This window comes from Rhinatrema bivittatum, chromosome 16 (genome assembly GCF_901001135.1).
Source record: "Rhinatrema bivittatum chromosome 16, aRhiBiv1.1, whole genome shotgun sequence".
NCBI lineage: Eukaryota > Metazoa > Chordata > Amphibia > Gymnophiona > Rhinatrematidae > Rhinatrema > Rhinatrema bivittatum.
In genome coordinates this window covers 26,284,879-26,307,666 of record NC_042630.1, presented here as the reverse complement: position 1 = coordinate 26,307,666, position 22,788 = coordinate 26,284,879, and the positions used below count along the sequence as shown (strand labels likewise).

The 22,788-nt window shown below is 47.3% G+C and overlaps 1 protein-coding gene across 1 annotated transcript; it reads right to left on the bottom strand.

The window, feature by feature from the left end:
* Positions 1 to 6,806: 6,806 nt before the first annotated feature.
* Positions 6,807 to 15,830, bottom strand: LOC115077479 (probable serine/threonine-protein kinase kinX). Its single transcript, XM_029579769.1, has 7 exons — positions 15,812 to 15,830; positions 15,007 to 15,224; positions 14,334 to 14,658; positions 13,491 to 14,018; positions 12,046 to 12,767; positions 7,219 to 7,288; positions 6,807 to 6,913 (listed from the first exon to the last, which is right to left on the bottom strand). Exons 1-7 carry the CDS (start codon positions 15,828 to 15,830, stop codon positions 6,807 to 6,809), a joined length of 1,989 nt encoding a protein of 662 aa, XP_029435629.1.
* Between the last annotated feature and the right edge of the window lie 6,958 nt (positions 15,831 to 22,788).

Sequence of the window (22,788 nt, the reverse complement as noted above, 5' to 3'; positions counted from 1 at the left end):
GGTTTGCCCAGTGACCACTTTGAAAGCATTGCAGCTGTTGCAGAATGCTAGGGCTCAATTCATTTATGGCTGCAGCATTAGAGCTCACATTAATGCCAGCTCTGTTGGACCTCCACTGGCTCCCAGTTCAGTGGAGGGTCAAATATGAGGTGACGGTGCCCATTCACAGGCTGCTTTCTTTAGACTCCCTTCCCGTGGATGAATTCTCTGCTTAGAATATAGAATCCCACAGGATCATTGGGATCCGCACAGAGGGGGCTTCTAGACGTTGCAACCCTAGATCAGACCCAGCTGGCTAACACTAGGGAATGGCCATTCTCCACACCTCCTCCTCTCCCTTCCATACTGTTCTGTTTCTTCAGGCTGCACTTTAAGAACTAGGGAGGAGGAAAGAAAGAAAGCCTGTTTCTAACATTCCTTAGGTACAGCGGGGAGAGAAGTCTTAGATTGCAGAGGTTACTCAGAGTCCTAGAGGTTTGAAAGCAGAATTTGCCAAAGGCTGGATTTGAATGAAGTTGCTGAACCTGTTGAAACTTGTACAGGCACCAGGACATGAAATTCTTTGTCTGCTGAGTTGTCAAAAGAGCCAGAACAAGTCGACAAGAAATACATGTTAGGTGCATGTACCGTGCACATCACATAGAGCAGACATGTCACATGATCCAGACACACAGTGTGCAATCACACCATGTTGCAGATGTCATACACATTGTGCGCTGCACACATCACATATTGTAGACATGTCTCTCAGTACAGACACAGAGTGTGTATCGCACATATCACATACTGCAGATATGTCACACGATACAGACATGTGGTGTGAACCATGCACATCCATACTGCAGACAAATCACATGGAACAGCGTGCACCGCACATATCACATACTGCAGACATGTCACATGGTACAGATGCACAGTGTGCATTGCACACCTCACATACTGCAGATGTCTTATGGTACAGACACGCAATGTGCACAGCACATCACATTCTGCAGATATGTTATATGGTACAGATACATGCTGTGCACCATGCACAGCACATACTGCAGACATATCACATGGAACAGACACATAGTGTGCACCATGCACATTTCACATACTGCAAAAGTGTCACACGGTACAGCGCATAGTTGCCATTATGCACATTATATTCACGGAAAGGATGGTGGATATCTGGAATGCCCTTCCAGAAGAGGTGGTGAAGACAAAAACAGTAAAAGAATTCAGAGGGGCATGGGATAAACACTGTGGATCCCTAAAGGCTAGAGCATGGAAATGAAAAACAGAGTGCATGGCGGCAACTTGCTGGTGCAGTGGATACTACACTTAATCAATAAGCCTTGATGCTTTTGATGCAACTCCAACATTGCTCTCTGCTTCAACGTCAGGGGGAAAAGGAGAATTGGATTCAGACAGCAACCAAGGGCCCTGACTTTTATGATCCAGGGAACTGTTAAGCATAGGAGTAACCTGCACGGACCAGCAGTTACTACCCTTAGCAGAAGGATTACTACCCTTAACCAATAAGCCTTGATAATTTTGATGCAATTGAAACATCTCTCTCTGCTTTCACCGGGGGGTGGGGATGCAGGGCTGGTGGGAAAGAGGAATTGGATTCAGAGGCAGATGTGTTACACAGTACAGACATGGAAGTATGCATAGAACAGATAAGACATGTCACACGATACAGATGCACAGTGTGCACCTTGCATATCACATACTGCAGACATATCACACAGTACAGACACACAGTGTGCACAGCACATCCTATCCTGTAGTGTGTCATATGGTACAGACACACGGTGTGCACCAAGCACATATCACATGCCACACAGTACAGACACACAGTGTGCACAGCACATCCTATCCTGTAGTGTGTCATATGGTACAGACACACGGTGTGCACCAAGCACATATCACATGCCACACAGTGTGCACAGCACATCCTATCCTGTAGTGTGTCATATGGTACAGACACACGGTGTGCACCAAGCACATATCACATGCCACACAGTACAGACACACAGTGTGCATCGCTCACTTCACATACTGCAGATGTGTCACACGGTACAGACACACGGTGTGCACCAAGCACATATCACATGCCACACAGTGTGCACAGCACATCCTATCCTGTAGTGTGTCATATGGTACAGACACACGGTGTGCACCAAGCACATATCACATGCCACACAGTGCAGACACACAGTGTGCATCGCTCACTTCACATACTGCAGATGTGTCACACGGTACAGACACACGGTGTGCACCAAGCACATATCACATGCCACACAGTACAGACACACAGTGTGCACAGCACATCCTATCCTGTAGTGTGTCATATGGTACAGACACACGGTGTGCACCAAGCACATATCACATGCCACACAGTGTGCACAGCACATCCTATCCTGTAGTGTGTCACACGGTACAGACACACGGTGTGCACCAAGCACATATCACATGCCACACAGTACAGACACACAGTGTGCATCGCTCACTTCACATACTGCAGATGTGTCACACGGTACAGACGCATAGTGTCCACCATGCACAGCATGTTTACAGAGAGGATGGTGGATCCCTGGATGTCCTTCCGGAGGAGGAGGTGAAGATGAAAACAGTCAAAGAATTCAAAGGGGCATGGGATAAACACTATGGATCCCTAAAGGGTGCATGGGGGTAACTTGCTGTTGCAGGAGCTACTACCCTTAACCAAGAAGCCCTGATGTTTTTGATGCAATTACAACATTGCTCTCCATTTCAACAGTGAGGGAAAAGAGGAATTAGATTCAGACAAAAACCAATGAGCTCCCCAACTTTTATGGTCTGGGAAGTTGATAAGCATGGGGGTTATCCTGCACAGAGCAGCAGTTACTCCCCTTAACAGAAGGCATGGGATTACTACCCTTAACCAATAAACCTTGATCATTTCGATGCAACTGAAACATCGCTTTTGCAGCACAACCTACTTCTCACAATTCTGAAAGCTTCCTAAACAACGCCAGAGGGTTCTCGGTTTCCCCCTGAGCAGCTACAGCTGCCCAGCCTGTTGAAATGTATTTTCCAAACTTTCAGTTATTATGTGAACCGGTATGATGTACCCACTAATGCCGGTATATAAAAGTTTCTAAATAAATAAAATAAATAAATGTCCATGGTATACTACCAAACGTACAGGTTGGCCTGCTGTATAAAATGATAAAAGGGGTGCTGTCATGACTGCTGGTACCAATTCAGAAATAATTTCCTGATCCTCTAGGCGAGTGATATTTATTTATTTATTTAAGGTCTCTTTTATACCGACATCCGTTGACACATCGCATCGGTTTACAAAAAACAAAAACTTTTGGGCGGAGCCCTTACATATAACAGCGGAACAAGATTAACTTTTGGGCGGGGCCCTTACGTATAACCAATAGAGTACATTATGATATGAGATCGGATCCTTTCATTCCTGTTTTACGTCTCCTCAAGGGTTTTGATCGAGCACTATAGGCTGGGATCCACAGTCTACAAAAATTAATCAATCCCAAAAGTCCTCTCATTTGTTGTCATAGTTTTGGGTGCGACCGTCCTGCGGACCATTAAATCAGACAGACCTTTAACACTGCTTTGACGAGGGGTGGGAGATGGCAGGAAATAGCAATTAGATTCAGAGGCAACAACACGAGCCCTGACTTTTACAGTCTGGGGTACTGATGCAAAGACAGAAGGGAAAAAGCACAGGACTGCTTCTATGGCCAAGTCCATAAGCAAAGCACGTCAAGCAGCATTGAAGGCTCATCACACAGTAAAAATGTTGCTAGCAGTACATTCTTTTATGGATTAGCATAAGGCTTGAGGATAACTGCAAGGAGCTGCAGTTCCTACCCTTAAGAGAAACATGGGGGTAACTTGTACAGTGCGACAGATACTGCAGACATGTCATACACAACAGACATGCAGTGTGCACCATGCAGATATCACATACTACAGACATGGCACACGGTACAGATGCACAGTGTGTACCATGCATATCACATATTGCAGACTGTCACATGGAACAGATATACAGTGTGCATAAGAACATAACAACATGCCATACTGGGTCAGACCAAGGGTCCATCAAGCCCTTTATCTTGTTTCCAACAGTGGCCAATACAGGCCATAAGAACCTGGCAAGTACCCAAAAACTAAGTCTATCCCATGCTACTGTTGCTTGTAATAGCAGTGGCTATTTTCTAAGTGTCATGATCCCCTATGCTGATGGGAGGAGCAATCAGGAGTGTCAATCTGATGTATTCCGTAGGCGGACTTAGCAATCTGTTGTAATAGACTGCCAGAGATAGTAGTAAGTGGATCCTTGGGCCGGTGGCAGATGACTACGCCCCCGGGGAAAGATCCTGAGAGGGACCACTGGCTAGGCTTAGAGTATGGAGACAGACACACACTAGTTCTTTTATTAAACAGGTCTTGAAACCACCAGAGGTGGCAGTAGTGAGCTGAAGTGCCGGTAGGGCTGAAGACCCTCAGATACTGTAGCAGCGATCCCTGGAAGGCTGAGCTGTTGAGAAACTGTAGACAATGAGTAGGCAGGGTATGCAGAGTTCATGAACAGAACTAGATGACAACACTCACATATTGGTCTCAGGGAGCTCAGGAGCTGGAAAGGATAGGCCCTCGAGGAGCGAGTATCTGGTTCCAGGGAAAGCTCTAAGAGACCTCCGCACCGCCTGACTACTCCGTTGCCTCTCTCCAGACAGAGACCTCTGCATCGCCTGACTACTCCGTTGCCTCTCTCCAGACAGAGACCTCTGCATCGCCTGACTACTCCGTTGCCTCTCTCCAGACAGAGACCTCTGCATCGCCTGACTACTCCGTTGCCTCTCTCCAGACAGAGACCTCTGCATTGCCTGACTACTCCTTTGCCTCTCTCCAGACCCAGACCTCTCCATCGCTTGACTACTCCATTGCCTCTCTCCAGACCCAGACCTCTGCTTTGCCTGACTACTCCGTTGCCTCTCTCCAGACAGAGACCTCTGCATTGCCTGACTACTCCGTTGCCTCTCTCCAGACCCAGACCTCTCCATCGCTTGACTACTCCGTTGCCTCTCTCCAGACAGAGACCTCTGCATTGCCTGACTACTCCATTGCCTCTCCCCAGACCCGGACCTCTGCTTTGCCTGACTACGTTTGACTATCTCTGCGTTCAGACCTCAGCCTTGCTTGCCACTATTTCCAGATTGCTGCCAGCCCTGACTCAAGCTTGCTCTATGACGCCTCTTCAGCCTACGTCCTGGACTTGGCCTATTCAGGCTTTGGCCTGCTCTTGCTCGGACGCCCCCTGTCTGACTTTGTTCCTTTGGCGTCCGGGTCTCCGGGACGCTACCTCGTCCAGTACAAGACTGTACCATCCCTCTGCTGCTGTCTCTGGGCTGACCTCGATCCCTCCATCGACGGCGACATACGGAGGCCCTCCTAAGTCCAGCCAGCCCCTGCACCCAAAGGCTCAACCCGTGAGGAACGAGGGCTGGTGAAGTGCCAGCCGGCCTCTGTCCATCAGCCCTCTTTGCCTGCCAACGGCGGGGATCCGAAGGACCCTTCCTACAGGTTGCGTCAACCTCACCTCGGCCCAAGGGTCCACCTCCGGTGTAACAATTACAGCACATGCCCCCATAATAGGAACTTTTCCTGAGCTTCCCTTTGCTCCACATTAACTTCAGTAGAACAAGTCTCCTGTTATCTGCTTGTGTGTGCCTACCATCACCTTAAAATGATCATGGCCAAAACAGAATGTCTTGATTATCCCCCCCGACCCTGAAGCCGCTTTACTCCCTCCTCATTTCCTATCACTCTGAATAACATTATTATTCTGTCTCTGAGCACATCCAAAACCCTGCTGAAATCACAGAAAGACAGAATCCGATGGCCGACAAAGCTTGCAAGGCCCATCCAGCCTGCCCGAGTTCAGCAGGGAACAGCATCTCTGTCTCTGTACAGTGCCACACCCATCTGGTGTGGCGCTGTGCAGTCATGAGAATCAGTTCTCACACTTTTGGCAGGGGTTAGGTGGAGGCGTGGCACTTTGGAGTCACGTCTTTTCTTCTGCCACAAGATGGCGATGTTGGACCACACTTTCATCCTCCTCAACCTCTGCCATCTCATCCTGCAGGTGAGCTCCCCGCGCTGTCTCCTCCAGCATTCAGAAGTTCCCAAAACAAAGGACTGAGGAGAGAAAGGAATAAAGAGGTCACAAAGAGGCGGACAACAGCTGGCATCAAAGCAAATGGAGCCTCTTTGTTAGAAAAATAGACAAAAGGAAAAAGCGGCTGCTGAAGTTTTCTAAAGAAGCAGTTGAAAGGTTGGCGTTTATAAAGTACAAGAGAAGGCAAAAAGAGGAAGACAGGCGACAATAGCTGGAAAAGGAAATGGGAAAGGAGTCAGGAAAGTCTGAGGGCCAGTGCTTCCATTTGTTCCTGCCTCTCCCCCGTCTTCCTCATAGCAATACTTAAAGTCACAAAAAAATTATAATACAAATACAAAAGGGAACTTTTAGGAGAGTGCCACTTCTGGCTTTTTGGAAGGGGTGGGGGAAACATTTGTATCTGGACTTTTCCATTTTTCCCTCGGCCTTTGCATCTCATTGGGGCCTCCATAGCTCACACTGCCCGCCCTCTCATGTAAAGGGGGTTTATTGATGAATGGGGGCCATGCAGCCACACAGCGTGTCTACTGGGTGGTAGTGGCAAGTGAGAACCATCCAGGGGAAGAAGGTCCTGTTTTTGGCCAGCTGCTGAAGGGGGAAACAGTGGCATGGCTGAAAGTTACAGCTGCAGCGTGAAAGGCACTGGGGGAATGTAGGGGAAGGGAGACACAATGGCAGAGGAGGGCTCGGCAGAGAAGTATAGGCCCGCGCAAGCCGCACTAAAGGCTGCATGGGAAGAGGGAGCAGTGTCACTTAGGCATTCGAAGATCCACAACTTTCCCCTCTCACTCGTACACACACACATTCAATCTCTTCTACATTACCCCCAGCACTCTTCCATCTATCCTCCCCCTGGCTAGGCATGGGCACACAGCCAGAGCTGGTGCAAGAATGTTACTCAGCCGAGGACAGTCCTCTGTTTTCTTCTCCAGCCTCTCCCCTCCCCGGCAGCACACAGGGAATAGGGAGGGAAGGTAGCAGGGATGAGGCTGGAACAGGCTAAATAGCCACCCTGCTTTGTAATCCCTCACCGCAGGAATGAGTTTGGCCTGGACAGAGCAGGGTCCTGCTCCGGGATTCAGCCTCTTTCTCCCAGGCAGCCTGCAGGGAAGGAGAGAGAAGGGGGTCAGATTCCCCACACGCTCTGAGCAGCTGGAGCATGGATTAGTGGTAGTGACACTAGGGCCAGGCAGCACACTCCCACAGCCTGATGCCAGGGGGGCACGGCACCTCTCCCCACCCCCTACCACCTCCTGCCACACTCCTTGAGAAGTGCAAAGGCAGAAAAGCAGCGATGCCAGTGATACGGAGGTGAAGGAGAGGAATGCGGCGAGGCTGATCAGGGGAAAGGGGAATCGCTTAGCAAATGTTTCTGTTCACTGAGGAAGGGGCTTCCAGTGAGATAGAACTCAAACGATTTCCAGACATATAGAAACATGACGGCAGAAAAAGACCATAGGCCCCCCATCAGTCCAATTATAATTCCCAGCACTCCCTCAGAAGGATGTTGGGAGCCATAGACCAGTCAGTTCGACCTCTGTGGTGAGCAAATTAGTGGAATCGCTGCTAAAACAGAGGAAAGTGCAATTTTTGGAATCCAGCGGCTTGCAAGATCCGTGGCGGCACGGTTTTACCAGAGGTCGGACTTGTCAGATGAATCTGATTAACTTCTTTGAATCAGGGAAGTGTGCTGTATGTAGTTTACTGGGATTTCAGTAAGGCCTCTGACCCGGTTCTGCATAGGAGAAATAAACTGAGCGCCCTTGGTATGGACCCTAAAGTGACTGACTGAGAGAGAAACTGGCCGACTGGGAGGCAACAGAGGGTAGTGGTAGATGGAGTTCACTCTGAGGAAAGCGGCGTTACTGATGGTGCGCTTCAGAGAGTGATCCAGGTCAGTCTGGATCCATTTAGCTTTTTCGTACCCATATTGCAGAAGGATTTGTCTTGTTGCAGATTATATACCAAAATCTTCAACAGGTTAGACAGGAAGATGTGGAAAACAGGAGGAGGGATCTGGTGAAGCTTGAGGAACGGGCCTAGAGTTTGGTAGCTAAGATGTAAAGGTAAAAATGAAGGCTCATGCATTTGGATTGCAAAAACCTAAGGGCCCAGTAGGGGGCGGATTCCCGATGACGACCGGCCCGGGGTATTCACCGCCCCGGCCGGCCCAGGAGATGCCACGTGGCCTGCCGAGCGTGGCTCTGTCACAGCTGCGCTCGGTAGACCACGTGACTAGAGCGACCAGCCCACCGGGGGGATGCCCGATTCCCCCCCCCCCCCCCCGATAGGCCAACCCGCCCCTGGGACCAGTACAGTATAGGTATGAAGTTCTGTTGTGCACAGAACAAGAGCAGGATCTGGCAGTGATTGTATTTGATGATCTTAAAGCAGCCAAACAACAACAAAAGCTGGAAGGATGCTTGGCTACATAGGGAGAGGAATAGCCAGTGGTGAAAAAGGAGACAATACTGCCTCTCTATAAGTTATTGGTGAGACCTCGTTTACAGTACTGTGCACAATTCTGGCATCCGTATCTTCAAGACCTGTCCCCTGTCTTTAAAAGCAATCAAGGTGACTGAATACCGAAGCATATGGGGAAAGACTTAAAGGTCTAAACATATACACCCTAGAGAAAAGGCGGGTTAGGCCTCCAAGGCATACATGCCCAGGAGGCCAGCCTCTTTCATGAGAAAGGAGGATCTGGAGCAAGAGGCCATGGGATGAGGGTAAAAGGGGGCAGACTCGGGACTAATCTAAGGAAATATTTCTTTACAGAGAGGGCGCTGTGATGGCTGTGGAGAGAAGAAGAGTGTCCAAATACAAGCAATGGGAGGTCTTTGAAGAAGGGGGAAGGGATTGTAATGGAAGTAAGGATGGGCTTTAGGTTCCTTATCTGCCAGCATTTTCTATGTTTCTACCTCCAAATGCAGGGATTCAGTGCATCTCCCCTGCATCTAATGGGATAACTTGCAGGACTGTACAGTGCAGGAGGCAGTGTAACTCCCCTCTATCTAATACATATCTCGGGGAGTTCCTACAGGGTCTTACAGAATAGGAGAAAGTGTGACTTCCCTGTCTCTAATGCAGGTATTTAGGACTTCCTGCAAGAGACCCATTCATTTCCCCCTGTATGTAAGGTGAATTTCTAGATGTTGTGCTGACTCCTGCAGGAGTTCATGACACGGGGCATGATTTCATGCTGAAACCCTTGATGTACAAAAAACATTATAGCAAATGAATTGATAAATGAACCTCTGTGTTAATAGCAGAAGAAAGCTCAAGGCAGACAGCGGGTCACAGAGAAAACCATACAAAACCAAGTCTAGAAAAGTCTTTTCCATTTTTTTATTGTTAATGATTTACAGAAGCAGGTTTTTCCTCTGAAGCTGAGGGTGGAACAGAGGCAGCCATTGCATCACCGGGATGTTACATTTGGAATTCATTAAACCACATTGCATAGAGGCGTTTAGGATATCTATGAGCACAGCATGCAAGGCATTTGTGATAAAGTGCTTTTCTGTGCTTATTGCATATGCAGCCGTGGAGAGGCAGCAGAGCTGCAGGAGAGCTTTGTTCTCAGGGTACATTCAGTACTAATGACCTGAAGTAGAGTGAATCATACAAGAGAGCCTGGGGAAGACAGGAAAGCTTTGGGGTTTCCCTTCCTCTCCACAACCTATGTTCAGCTCCTCTCAATGAGCTGTTGAGATTTGCTCAGATCTGAAGTACTTGCATGCATGAGCTCACAGTTCACTGTTGTGGATTGGTTGATCCTAGGATGACATCACCCAAGCTGCCCTGCTAGGACTGAGGTGAGCAGGTGATGATGCAGACACTGAAGGTAGAGTGGGAAGCTGGGGAGGGATCTTGGGAGCAGCCTGGAGTGTCAGAAGCTTTACTGACATTAGTAAGAATAATAAGTAAAGAAATGGGCATGGGTGCATTTGAGGGGTTTTGTGTTACCACAAACAGAAAGATTTCTGAGATACAGACCACATAATCCTGAGTCTGGCTGGGACTCCTTGGGCTTTGCTGGTATTGTGTTTGTTTCCTTAGATGGTCCTGTTGTTTTTTTCTACTGGTTTTAGTTCTTTAGATGGTTTCTTTGAAATAACTGGAAAGGGAGCAGGTTTGTTGGAAGTTGAATGAAGCTTTGGTGGTGCTGGTGCCTTTGGTTTTTCTTGAACTGGTATTGGTCTCTAAAATAACTTTTTTGCTGCTGGTTCTTTAGCTGGCTCCTTTGGTTTTTCTTGAACTTGTTTTGTCTCCTGAGCCTTCACTGGTGCTTGTTCCTTTGGTTGTTGTTGTTGTACTTGTTTTGTCTCCTGAGCCTTCACTGGTGCTTGTTCCTTTGGTTGTTGTTGTACTTGTTTTGTCTCCTGAGACTTCACAGGGGCTTGTTCCTTTGGTTGTTGTTGTTGTTGTACTTGTTTTGCCTCCTGAGCCTTCACTGGTGCTTGTTCCTTTGGTTGTTGTTGTACTTGTTTTGTCTCCTGAGTCTTCACTGGTGCTTGTTCCTTTGGTTGTTGTTGTACTTGTTTTGTCTCCTGAGCTTTCACTGGTGCTTGTTCTTTTGGTTGTTGTTGTACTTGTTTTGTCTCCTGAGCCTTCACTGGTGCTTGTTCCTTTGGTTGTTGTTGTACTTGTTTTGTCTCCTGAGTCTTCACTGGTGCTTGTTCCTTTGGTTGTTGTTGTTGTACTTGTTTTGCCTCCTGAGCCTTCACTGGTGCTTGTTCCTTTGGTTGTTGTTGTACTTGTTTTGTCTCCTGAGTCTTCACTGGTGCTTGTTCCTTTGGTTGTTGTTGTACTTGTTTTGTCTCCTGAGCTTTCACTGGTGCTTGTTCTTTTGGTTGTTGTTGTACTTGTTTTGTCTCCTGAGCCTTCACTGGTGCTTGTTCCTTTGGTTTTTCTTGCACTTGTTTGGTCTCTTGAGACTTCACTGGTGCTTGTTCCTTTGTCTCCTGAGTCTTCACTGGTGCTTGTTCCTTTGGTTGTTGTTGTACTTGTTTTGTCTCCTGAGTCTTCACTGGTGCTTGTTCCTTTGGTTGTTGTTGTACTTGTTTTGTCTCCTGAGTCTTCACTGGTGCTTGTTCCTTTGGTTGTTGTTGTTGTACTTGTTTTGTCTCCTGAGTCTTCACTGGTGCTTGTTCCTTTGGTTGTTGTTGTTGTACTTGTTTTGTCTCCTGAGACTTTACTGGTGCTTGCTCCTTTGGTTTTTCTTGCACGTGTTTTGTCTCCTGAGTCTTCACTGGTGCTTGTTCCTTTGGTTGTTGTTGTTGTACTTGTTTTGTCTCCTGAGCCTTCACTGGTGCTTGTTCTTTTGGTTTTTCTTGCACTTGTTTTGTCTCTTGAGTCTTCACTGGTGCTTGTTCCTTTGGTTGTTGTTGTACTTGTTTGGTCTCCTGAGTCTTCACTGGTGCTTGTTCCTTTGGTTGTTGTTGTACTTGTTTTGTCTCCTGAGTCTTTACTGGTGCTTGTTCCTTTGGTTGTTGTTGTACTTGTTTTGTCTCCTGAGTCTTCACTGGTGCTTGCTCCTTTGGTTTTTCTTGCACGTGTTTTGTCTCCTGAGTCTTCACTGGTGCTTGCTCCTTTGGTTTTTCTTGCACTTGTTTTGTCTCCTGAGTCTTCACTGGTGCTTGTTCCTTTGGTTGTTGTTGTTGTTGTACTTGTTTTGTCTCCTGAGCCTTCACTGGTGCTTGTTCTTTTGGTTGATGTTGTACTTGTTTGGTCTCCTGAGTCTTCACTGGTGCTTGTTCTTTTGGTTGTTGTTGTACTTGTTTTGTCTCCTGAGCCTTCACTGGTGCTTGTTCCTTTGGTTGTTGTTGTTGTACTTGTTTTATCTCCTGAGCCTTCACTGGTGCTTGTTCTTTTGGTTGATGTTGCACTTGTTTTGTCTCCTGAGTCTTCACTGGTGCTTGTTCCTTTGTCTCCTGAGTCTTCACTGGTGCTTGCTCCTTTGGTTGTTGTTGTACTTGTTTTGTCTCCTGAGTCTTCACTGGTGCTTGTTCCTTTGGTTGTTGTTGTTGTACTTGTTTTGTCTCCTGAGACTTCACTGGTGCTTGTTCCTTTGGTTTTTCTTGCACTTGTTTGGTCTCTTGAGACTTCACTGGCACTTGTTCCTTTGTCTCCTGAGTCTTCACTGGTGCTTGTTCTTTTGGTTTTTCTTGCACTTGTTTTGTCTCTTGAGTTTTCACTGGTGCTTGTTCCTTTGGTTGTTGTTGTACTTGTTTTGTCTCCTGAGTCTTCACTGGTGCTTGTTCCTTTGGTTGTTGTTGCACTTGTTTTGTCTCCTGAGTCTTCACTGGTGCTTGTTCCTTTGGTTGTTGGTGTACTTGCTTGGTCTCCTGAGTCTTCACTGGTGCTTGTTCCTTTGGTTGTTGTTGTACTTGTTTTGTCTCCTGAGTCTTTACTGGTGCTTGTTCCTTTGGTTGTTGTTGTACTTGTTTTATCTCCTGAGTCTTCACTGGTGCTTGCTCCTTTGGTTTTTCTTGCACTTGTTTTGTCTCCTGAGTCTTCACTGGTGCTTGTTCCTTTGGTTGTTGTTGTTGTACTTGTTTTGTCTCCTGAGCCTTCACTGGTGCTTGTTCTTTTGGTTGATGTTGTACTTGTTTGGTCTCCTGAGTCTTCACTGGTGCTTGTTCTTTTGGTTGTTGTTGTACTTGTTTTGTCTCCTGAGCCTTCACTGGTGCTTGTTCTTTTGGTTGATGTTGCACTTGTTTTGTCTCCTGAGTCTTCACTGGTGCTTGTTCCTTTGTCTCCTGAGTCTTCACTGGTGCTTGCTCCTTTGGTTGTTGTTGTACCTGTTTTGTCTCCTGAGTCTTCACTGGTGCTTGTTCCTTTGGTTGTTGTTGTACTTGTTTTGTCTCCTGAGCCTTCACTGGTGCTTGTTCTTTTGGTTGATGTTGCACTTGTTTTGTCTCCTGAGTCTTCACTGGTGCTTGTTCCTTTATCTCCTGAGTTTTCACTGGTGCTTGCTCCTTTGGTTGTTGTTGTACCTGTTTTGTCTCCTGAGTCTTCACTGGTGCTTGTTCCTTTGTCTCCTGAGCCTTCACTGGTGCTTGTTCCTTTGGTTGTTGTTGTACTTGTTTTGTCTCCTGAGTCTTTACTGGTGCTTGTTCCTTTGGTTTTTCTTGCACTTGTTTTGTCTCCTGAGCCTTCACTGGTGCTTGTTCCTTTGTCTCCTGAGTCTTCACTGGTGCTTGTTCCTTTGGTTGTTGTTGTACTTGTTTTGTCTCCTGAGACTTCACTGGTGCTTGTTCTTTTGGTTGTTGTACTTGTTTAGTCTCCTGAGACTTCACTGGTGCTTGTTCCTTTGGTTGTTGTTGTACTTGTTTTGTCTCCTGAGTCTTCACTGGTGCTTGTTCTTTTGGTTGTTGTACTTGTTTAGTCTCCTGAGTCTTCACTGGTGCTTGTTCCTTTGGTTGTTGTTGTACTTGTTTTGTCTCCTGAGTCTTCACTGGTGCTTGATCTTTTGGTTGTTGTTGTACTTGTTTTGTATCCTGAGTCTTCACTGGTGCTTGTTCCTTTGGTTGTTGTTGCACTTGTTTTATCTCCTGAGACTTCACTGGTGCTTGTTTCTTTGTCTCCTGAGTCTTCACTGGTGCTTGCTCCTTTGGTTGTTGTTGTACTTGTTTTGTCTCCTGAGTCTTCACTGGTGCTTGTTCCTTTGTCTCCTGAGTCTTCACTGGTACTTGCTCTTTTGCTTGTTGTTGTACTTGTTTTGTCTCCTGAGTCTTCACTGGTGCTTGTTCCTTTGGTTGTTGTTGCACTTGTTTTGTCTCCTGAGCCTTCACTGGTGCTTGTTCCTTTGTCTCCTGAGTCTTCACTGGTGCTTGTTCCTTTGGTGGTTGTTGCACTTGTTTTGTCTCCTGAGCCTTCACTGGTGCTTGTTCCTTTGTCTCCTGAGTCTTCACTGGTGCTTGTTCCTTTGGTTGTTGTTGCACTTGTTTTGTCTCCTGAGCCTTCACTGGTGCTTGTTCCTTTGTCTCATGAGTCTTCACTGGTGCTTGTTCCTTTGGTTGTTGTTGTACTTGTTTTGTCTCCTGAGTCTTCACTTGTGCTTGTTCCTTTGTCTCCTGAGTCTTCACTGGTACTTGCTCTTTTGCTTGTTGTTGTACTTGCTTTGTCTCCTGAGTCTTCACTGGTGCTTGTTCCTTTGGTTGTTGTTGCACTTGTTTTGTATCCTGAGCCTTCACTGGTGCTTGTTCCTTTGTCTCCTGAGTCTTCACTGGTGCTTGTTCCTTTGGTTGTTGTTGCACTTGTTTTGTCTCCTGAGCCTTCACTGGTGCTTGTTCCTTTGTCTCCTGAGTCTTCACTGGTGCTTGTTCCTTTGGTTTTTCTTGCACTTGTTTTGTCTCCTGAGTCTTCACTGGTGCTTGTTCCTTTGGTTTTTCTTGCACTTGTTTTGTCTCCTGTGCCTTCACTGGTGCTTGTTCCTTTGTCTCCTGAGTCTTCACTGGTGCTTGTTCCTTCGTCTCCTGAGTCTTCACTGGTGCTTGTTCCTTTGTCTCCTGAGTCTTCACTGGTGTTTGTTCTTTTGGTGATTGTTGTACTTGTTTTGTCTCCTGAATCTTCACTGGTGCCTGTTCTTTTGGTTGTTGTTGTACTTGTTTTGTCTCCTGAGTCTTCACTGGTGCTTGTTCTTTTGGTTGTTGCTGTACTTGTTTTGTCTCCTGAGTCTTCACTGGTGCTTGTTCCTTTGTCTCCTGAGTCTTCACTGGTGCTTGTTCCTTTGGTTGTTGTTGCACTTGTTTTGTCTCCTGAGCCTTCACTGGTGCTTGTTCCTTTGTCTCCTGTGTCTTCACTGGTGCTTGTACCTTTGGTTGTTGTTGTACTTGTTTTGTCTCCTGAGTCTTCACTGGTGCTTGTTCCTTTGTCTCCTGAGTCTTCACTGGTACTTGCTCTTTTGCTTGTTGTTGTACTTGTTTTGTCTCCTGAGTCTTCACTGGTGCTTGTTCCTTTGGTTGTTGTTGCACTTGTTTTGTCTCCTGAGCCTTCACTGGTGCTTGTTCCTTTGTCTCCTGAGTCTTCACTGGTGCTTGTTCCTTTGGTTGTTGTTGCACTTGTTTTGTCTCCTGAGCCTTCACTGGTGCTTGTTCCTTTGTCTCCTGAGTCTTCACTGGTGCTTGTTCCTTTGGTTGTTGTTGCACTTGTTTTGTCTCCTGAGCCTTCACTGATGCTTGTTCCTTTGTCTCCTGAGTTTTCACTGGTGCTTGTTCCTTTGGTTTTTCTTGCACTTGTTTTGTCTCCTGAGTCTTCACTGGTGCTTGTTCCTTCGTCTCCTGAGTCTTCACTGGTGCTTGTTCTTTTGGTTGGTGGTGTACTTGTTTTGTCTCCTGAGTCTTCACTGGTGCTTGTTCTTTTGGTTGTTGTTGTACTTGTTTTGTCTCCTGAGTCTTCACTGGTGCTTGTTCTTTTGGTTGTTGCTGTACTTGTTTTGTCTCCTGAGTCTTCACTGGTGCTTGTTCCTTTGTCTCCTGAGTCTTCACTGGTGCTTGTTCTTTTGGTTGTTGTTGTACTTGTTTTGTCTCCTGAGTCTTCACTGGTGCTTGTTCCTTTGGTTTTTCTTGAACATGTTTTGTCTCCTGAGTCTTCACTGGTGCTTGTTCTTTTGGTTGTTGCTGTACTTGTTTTGTCTCATGAGTCTTCACTGGTGCTTGTTCCTTTGGCTCCTGGGTTTTCACTGGTGCTTGTTCTTTAGCTGATTCTTTAGGTTTTTCTTGTACTAGTTTTTGTTCTTTAGATTGCTCCTGGGGTTTCCCTGGAAGAGGAGCAAAGTTGGCGCTCTGGTGGTTGGACATTTTTCTGTTGTGTGTTTCTCACCTGCGGACAGAAAGGAAGGATATAGGATTATTGTCCCTGTTTCACGGGACTTTTCTCTTTCCTAAATTATTTTAGTAGGAAAATCCAAGATAATATTTGCATCCTTCTAAACAATTAAAAACTTGCTGAATGACTGCAGAGCAGTCATTCAGCAGTTGGTATAGAAGCAAGACAGGGGAAAGGATGGAGGGAGGAGCAAATAAAAGAAAAGATGGGAGAGAGGAAAGTTTATAGAGAAGAGAATAGAAGAAGGAAAATGAGATGTGGAAAGGGAAGAAAGAAGAAGGAATATGTGTGGGAATGAGTAGTAGATCTTTATCACTAGCGAGCCGCTCTGAGTACAGACGATCTAATCAAGTTTTCTTCCTCAATACCCAATCCCAGTTATCTCTTTGTTTAATCCCATTTCATTGGATCCAAGTTTTGTCTCCCTTTGTTTAATATAATGCATCCTTTTGCAAGGGTTATTGTTATAATGTAAACCGAGGTGATTTGTATCTTGTTACATGAACATCGGTATATAAAAGTGCCAAATAAATAAATGAATGGTGGAGGGGGAAAGTGAAGGATGGAGGGAGTTTGAGTACCATGGAAATTGGAAATAAAACCACACAAAATGTTAGCGACAAAGTGATTGAGATGACCTGGTTCTGGTTCTGTGTTTCATTGGACAGGAGATGAGAATCTGAACTATGTTTGAAAGGTGATTTTATTTAGCCCCTGCCAATGGACACAGTGCAACCTCATGTCAGGGAATAGCATAATAGTGAGGCAGGACAGCACAGCCTTATATCAGGGTATAATATAATGATGAGGCAGACAGGCCTTGTAGACACAGGAGAGCCTTATACCAGGGAATAGCACAATAGTGAAGCAGATCATCATCATAGTTTATTTCACAGTTTTCCCAACTAGAGAGCTCAAATCTTTTTCCAGTCAGTCAACATTTACTTTATGATAACTCATACAAATAAAAAGGTTCAGAGGTCATCACAAGGGAATGCCATAGATTCACCAACTCAGGGGAGATACATCAGAGAGACACATAAGATATTGCAAGAGAGTAAAAACAACAAAACTAAATTGTCCTGTCTAATCTGCCCAGTTGCGGTTTTTCCTCTTTGGGTAAATGCAATATAAATTCCCACACTTAACCCAACACCAGCTCCCCAGCACCTCGTGTCCTTTACCTGAGCTTTCAATCCCTTTCCTACCAGGACCCTCCATATCAGTCCCAAGCGTGCCCAGAATCCCCTCAGTCCTCCACTTTAGGCCATTTCAGGCCTTGTCATCATCTTCCTCTTCAAGACCAACACTAAATCTAATACCAGGTCCCCCTGCATGCCTTGTTACCAAGTTTTGTAATCCACACAGCTCCCAGAATTAACAAAGCCATTGTCCAATTCTTCCCATGCTTATTGAAGTTTTGAGTTGTAAATGTAGTTAATTATCCATGGAAGCTCGAAGCAGTCATACCACTGCTTGTAGGGTTGTAACTGCAGCTCTGTGCCGGATCCCTGATTGCTTTCTAGGGAGGCTCCTTGGAGCCATAGCACTACTGTTAGGGTTTTAACTACTGATCCATGCAGGATAACTCTTGGTTATGCCCATGGCCACCAGGTCATGCTTCCACTAAACAAAGGTAGGATAGGCTCTGTTCCTACAGCACAATCTTATATCAGAAAATAGCAGAGTTCTGAGGCACTTTAGGAACTATATCTGTCAGAGGAAATTTTAATATGGAGGCAGCTCAGCAGAGAAGAGCCTGTGGAGTACCAGTCTTCATTGTGACTTGGAGACTGGTACTCCACTAGTGGTTCTTGGGTCTTAACAAAAGTTATGTTGACTAAAAGTCGTAAAATAGAAGATGGACTTACCTGAGAGGAGCTGAAGGAAGAGCTGTCAGCTGGAATAGAGAGCCCTGGCAGTGAGGATCTTTTATACAGCCTGGGAGCCCTGTTACAGAGGTGGCCCACATTCCAGCTGTGACTTGCTCCAGGAGTATTTCCTCATAGGGCAGGGGTGAGGTCAGCACTTTGGGTTAATGGCCTTTCCATCTCAAATGAGTCATAAGACAATTTGGGAGAATAATTACTCTCATCTTCATTCTGTACAACCTAATCAGAGGTCTAGGACAAAGAACTCATCCAGACCCTGTGTCCCCACTGGCAGTCCATGGTGTCCCCAGACCCCTGGCAGTATCTGCCACACATGATCACCAGAGCAGAGGTGCCAGCTCTCCTGCTTTATAGGAGGGAGGCTGATCTTCATTTCCCCCAAAATCCAGTGCGCCGTGGGGTGTAGGCATCAGTCCCTCTTAACCTCCTCACTACTCTCTTTAAAAGTTTTGAAATGCATGGCAGAGCCAGAGGGGAGATTCAGGATCTACCCAGGATGTTCTCAGTCAAGGTAGATGTTTCCTGTCCCACATTCCCAGAGCAAATTCTGATCCATACACTCTGTCCCCTCTGCATTCAGCGCTTGCTGCTCTTCAGCTCAGAGCAAGGATGAATCTCATTTGTAGAAGTGTTTTATGCTGATACCTGGGAGAAGATGGAAGCTGTGGGGTCTGTAAGATTCAAGCACAATATCCTCTTTGGATAATTCTCCTACTGTCTGCTACAACGAGGTATCACAGCCTCAGAGAATCATGGAGACGGCTGTCGGGACTCTGATTTCTCTGAGACATTTGTATGAAATGATGTACATCTGATGAGAGATTCCCAGGGTTTTCTGGTGTATAGGCCTGGATGTCTCCCTACCAGTGGCCAGTGGATGGTACTAGTGGTGGAACACCGACCAGCGGCCAGTGGCCAGTGGTTGGTGTTCCACCTTCATGGAGCGGAAGGCTGGAGTGGCATTTACGGAGCAGGATGCCAATGGTATACCACCTTCACGGAGCGGAAGGAATGAGGGCTGCCATCTCCAAAAGAAAAGCAGAGGGGTGGGTAAGAGTATGTAAAATTACCGGTGAGGACATAGGCTATAGGTATTGCCAATTATTAGGCTTGTTCAATATTTGTTGATTGTTAATGTGGCTCGCGAGAATGAGGGCTACTACCTGGAGATATTACCCTTGTTCAATCTACATACACACGGTTAATGAGACTCCATCATTGCTCTAGGCTTCAACAGCAAGAGGAAATGTGGAAAAAAAAAAGGATTTGCATTCACAAAAAAGCGAGGTGTAGCTTGTTTGTTACGGCGGTTACTTTCCCAAAACCAAATAAGCCGATACTTTACTTTCAATACATATCCAGCATAGCTCTCTGCTTCAGTGGCAGGGGAGAAAGTCTAATACTTCACTTTCAACACATAGCTCTCTGCTTCAATGGCAGGGGGAATGTGGAAAAGAGGATCTGTATATGGACAACAACCAACAAGGTCTGAATTACATAGTCTGAGTGGACAAAGGCATGGGTGTAGCCTGCTTATTGCTGCGGTTACTACCCCTAATTAAGGTAGATATTCACTTGAATGTGGTACCGGCACTGCTCTCTACATTAATCGTGGGGGGGGAAGGGAAATGGAACTAAGGGATACTAAAAGCCAGGCGTAACAAGTATGAGAAAAAAAAAGAGTGCATGGTTTGCTGGGCAGACTGGATGGGCTGTTTGGTCTTCTGCTGGCATTTCTATGTTTCTATGTTTCAAATAATTCAGAAGAAAGAGGATGAGCCATTGGTGATGACCTGCTGCTTTTGAATCTTTCATTGGCCATTGTCCACTGGGAAGAAATTATAAGATGATGTGGAGTGGCTTAAAGGTCCTTTGACACTTTCCTGTCCCTCTGACCTTAGTGCTGTGGACCCTGTGTGTAGGGGTGTGTGTAGGGGTATGTGTGTGTGTGTGTGTGTGTGTGTGTGGGGGGGGGGGGGGGTGAGTATGTGCTTGCATTCCATCCCTGCTCAGTCAGAACATGACAAGCTCCCATCTTCCAACCAAGTAAGGAGTAATTGTTTGTGATTCATATTTAGATGTTACTTATAAATTGGAATAATTAAGTCACCAGAAGAAGTTATGGAAGTGAACAAATCTGTAACCACCCCAAGGAGCTCCTGAGTCAGGAACTCCCGGACTGTAGTGTGAGAGTACACAGGTAATGTCAAGGGAATTCAACAAGTGACAGGAAATGTCAGCTATCTAATGATTAAACTTGTGCATCCAGATCAGAACCAGAAGCTCCTGGGCATTTCTATTACTTAATCCTCCTGTATACCATGTGAACTAGCTTTTCTTGATGAGGTTTTAATTGTCCTGACCACTGTCAAAGCAAGAGGATCAAACATCCAGCGTTGGATGGCAAGGCATTATATCTTCATATTGTACATGCTCTGAATCTCAGCAAAAGGCCATGCAGAGACTGTCCTCAGCTCATGGCTCAGATCCCATATTTGGATTCTAGCCAAAAGGTTATTAACAATGAGGGTATTCTGTCAATATGCAACACTGGTATTAGTGTAACATCTCTGGGGAGAAGTGAGGGGCTCTCCCTGATTCCTCTCTTTCAGGGGAAGAGGTGAGGGGGTGACCCTGATTCCTCTCTCTCAGGGTTAGAGGTGAGGGGGTGTTCCTGATTCCTCTCTCTCAGGGTTAGAGGTGAGGGGGGTGTCCCTGATTCCTCTCTCTCAGGGTTAGAGGTGAGGGGGTGTCCCTGATTCCTCTCTCTCAGGGTTAGAGGTGAGGGGGTGTCCCTGATTCCTCTCTCTCAGGGTTAGAGGTGAGGGGGGTGTCCCTGATTCCTCTCTCTCAGGGTTAGAGATGAGGGGGTGTCCCTGATTCCTCTCTCTCAGGGTTAGAGGTGAGGGGGGTGTTCCTGATTCTCCTCTCTCAGGGTTAGAGGTGAGGGGGTGTCCCTGATTCCTCTCTCTCAGGGTTAGAGGTGAGGGGGTGTCCCTGATTCCTCTCTCTCAGGGTTAGAGATGAGGGGGGTGTCCCTGATTCCTCTGTCTCAGGGGTAGAGGTGAGGGGGTGTCCCTGATTCCTCTCTCTCAGGGTTAGAAGTGAGGGGGGTGTCCCTGATTCCTCTCTCTCAGGGTTAGAGGTGAGGGGGTGTCCCTGATTCCTCTCTCTCAGGGTTAGAGGTGAGGGGGGTGTCCCTGATTCCTCTCTCTCAGGGTTAGAGGTGAGGGGGTGTCCCTGATTCCTCTCTCTCAGGGTTAGAGGTGAGGGGGTGTCCCTGATTCCTCTCTCTCAGGGTTAGAGGTGAGGGGGTGTCCCTGATTCCTCTCTCTCAGGGTTAGAGATGAGGGGGTGTCCCTGATTCCTCTCTCTCAGGGTTAGAGGTGAGGGGGGTGTTCCTGATTCTCCTCTCTCAGGGTTAGAGGTGAGGGGGTGTCCCTGATTCCTCTCTCTCAGGGTTAGAGGTGAGGGGGTGTCCCTGATTCCTCTCTCTCAGGGTTAGAGGTGAGGGGGGGTGTCCCTGATTCCTCTGTCTCAGGGGTAGAGGTGAGGGGGTGTCCCTGATTCCTCTCTCTCAGGGTTAGAAGTGAGGGGGGTGTCCCTGATTCCTCTCTCTCAGGGTTAGAGGTGAGGGGGTGTCCCTGATTCCTCTTTCTCAGGGTTAGAGATGAGGGGGGTGTCCCTGATTCCTCTGTCTCAGGGTTAGAGATGAGGGGGTGTCCCTGATTCCTCTTTCTCAGGGTTAGAGATGAGGGGGGTGTCCCTGATTCCTCTGTCTCAGGGTTAGAGATGAGGGGGGTGTCCCTGATTCCTCTCTCTCAGGGTTAGAGGTGAGGGGGAGTCCCTGATTCCTCTCTCTCAGGATTAGAGGTGAGGGGGGTGTCCCTGATTCCTCTCTCTCAGGGTTAGAGGTGAGGGGGTGTCCCTGATTTCCTCTCTCTGAGGGGTAGAAGTGAGGGGGTGTCCCTGATTCCTCTTTCTCAGGGTTAGAGATGAGGGGGGTGTCCCTGATTCCTCTGTCTCAGGGTTAGAGATGAGGGGGGTGTCCCTGATTCTTTTCTCTCAGGGTTAGAGGTGAGGGGGTGTCCCTGATTCCTCAGTGTTAGAGATGAGGGGGGTGTCCCTGATTCCTCTCTCTCAGGGTTAGAGGTGAGGGGGTGTCCCTGATTCCTCTCTCTCAGGGTTAGAGGTGAGGGGGTGTCCCTGATTCCTCTCTCTGAGGGGTAGAAGTGAGGGGGTGTCCCTGATTCCTCTCTCTCAGGGTTAGAGGTGAGGGGGTGTCCCTGATTCCTCTCTCTCAGGGTTAGAGGTGAGGGGGTGTCCCTGATTCCTCTCTCTCAGGGTTAGAGGTGAGGGGGTGTCCCTGATTCCTCTCTCTCAGGATTAGAGGTGAGGGGGGTGTCCTTGATTCCTCTCTCTCAGGGGTAGAGGTGAGGGGGTGTCCCTGATTCCTCTCTCTCTCAGGATTAGAGGTGAGGGGGTGTCCCTGATTCCTCTCTCTCAGGGGTAGAGGTGAGGGGGGTGTCCTTGATTCCTCTCTCTCAGGATTAGAGGTGAGGGGGGTGTCCTTGATTCCTCTCTCTCAGGGGTAGAGGTGAGGGGGGGTGACCCGGATTCCTCTCTCTCAGGGGTAGAGGTGAGGGGGGTGTCCTTGATTCCTCTCTCTCAGGTTTAGAGATGAGGGGGGGTGTCCCTGATTCCTCTCTCTCAGGGTTAGAGGTGAGGGGGTGTCCCTGATTCCTCTCTCTCAGGGGTAGGGGTGGGGGGGGTGTCCCTGATTCCTCTCTCTCAGGGTTAGAGGTGAGGGGGTGTCCCTGATTCCTCTCTCTCAGGGGTAGAGGTGAGGGGGTGTCCCTTATTCCTCTCTCTCAGGAT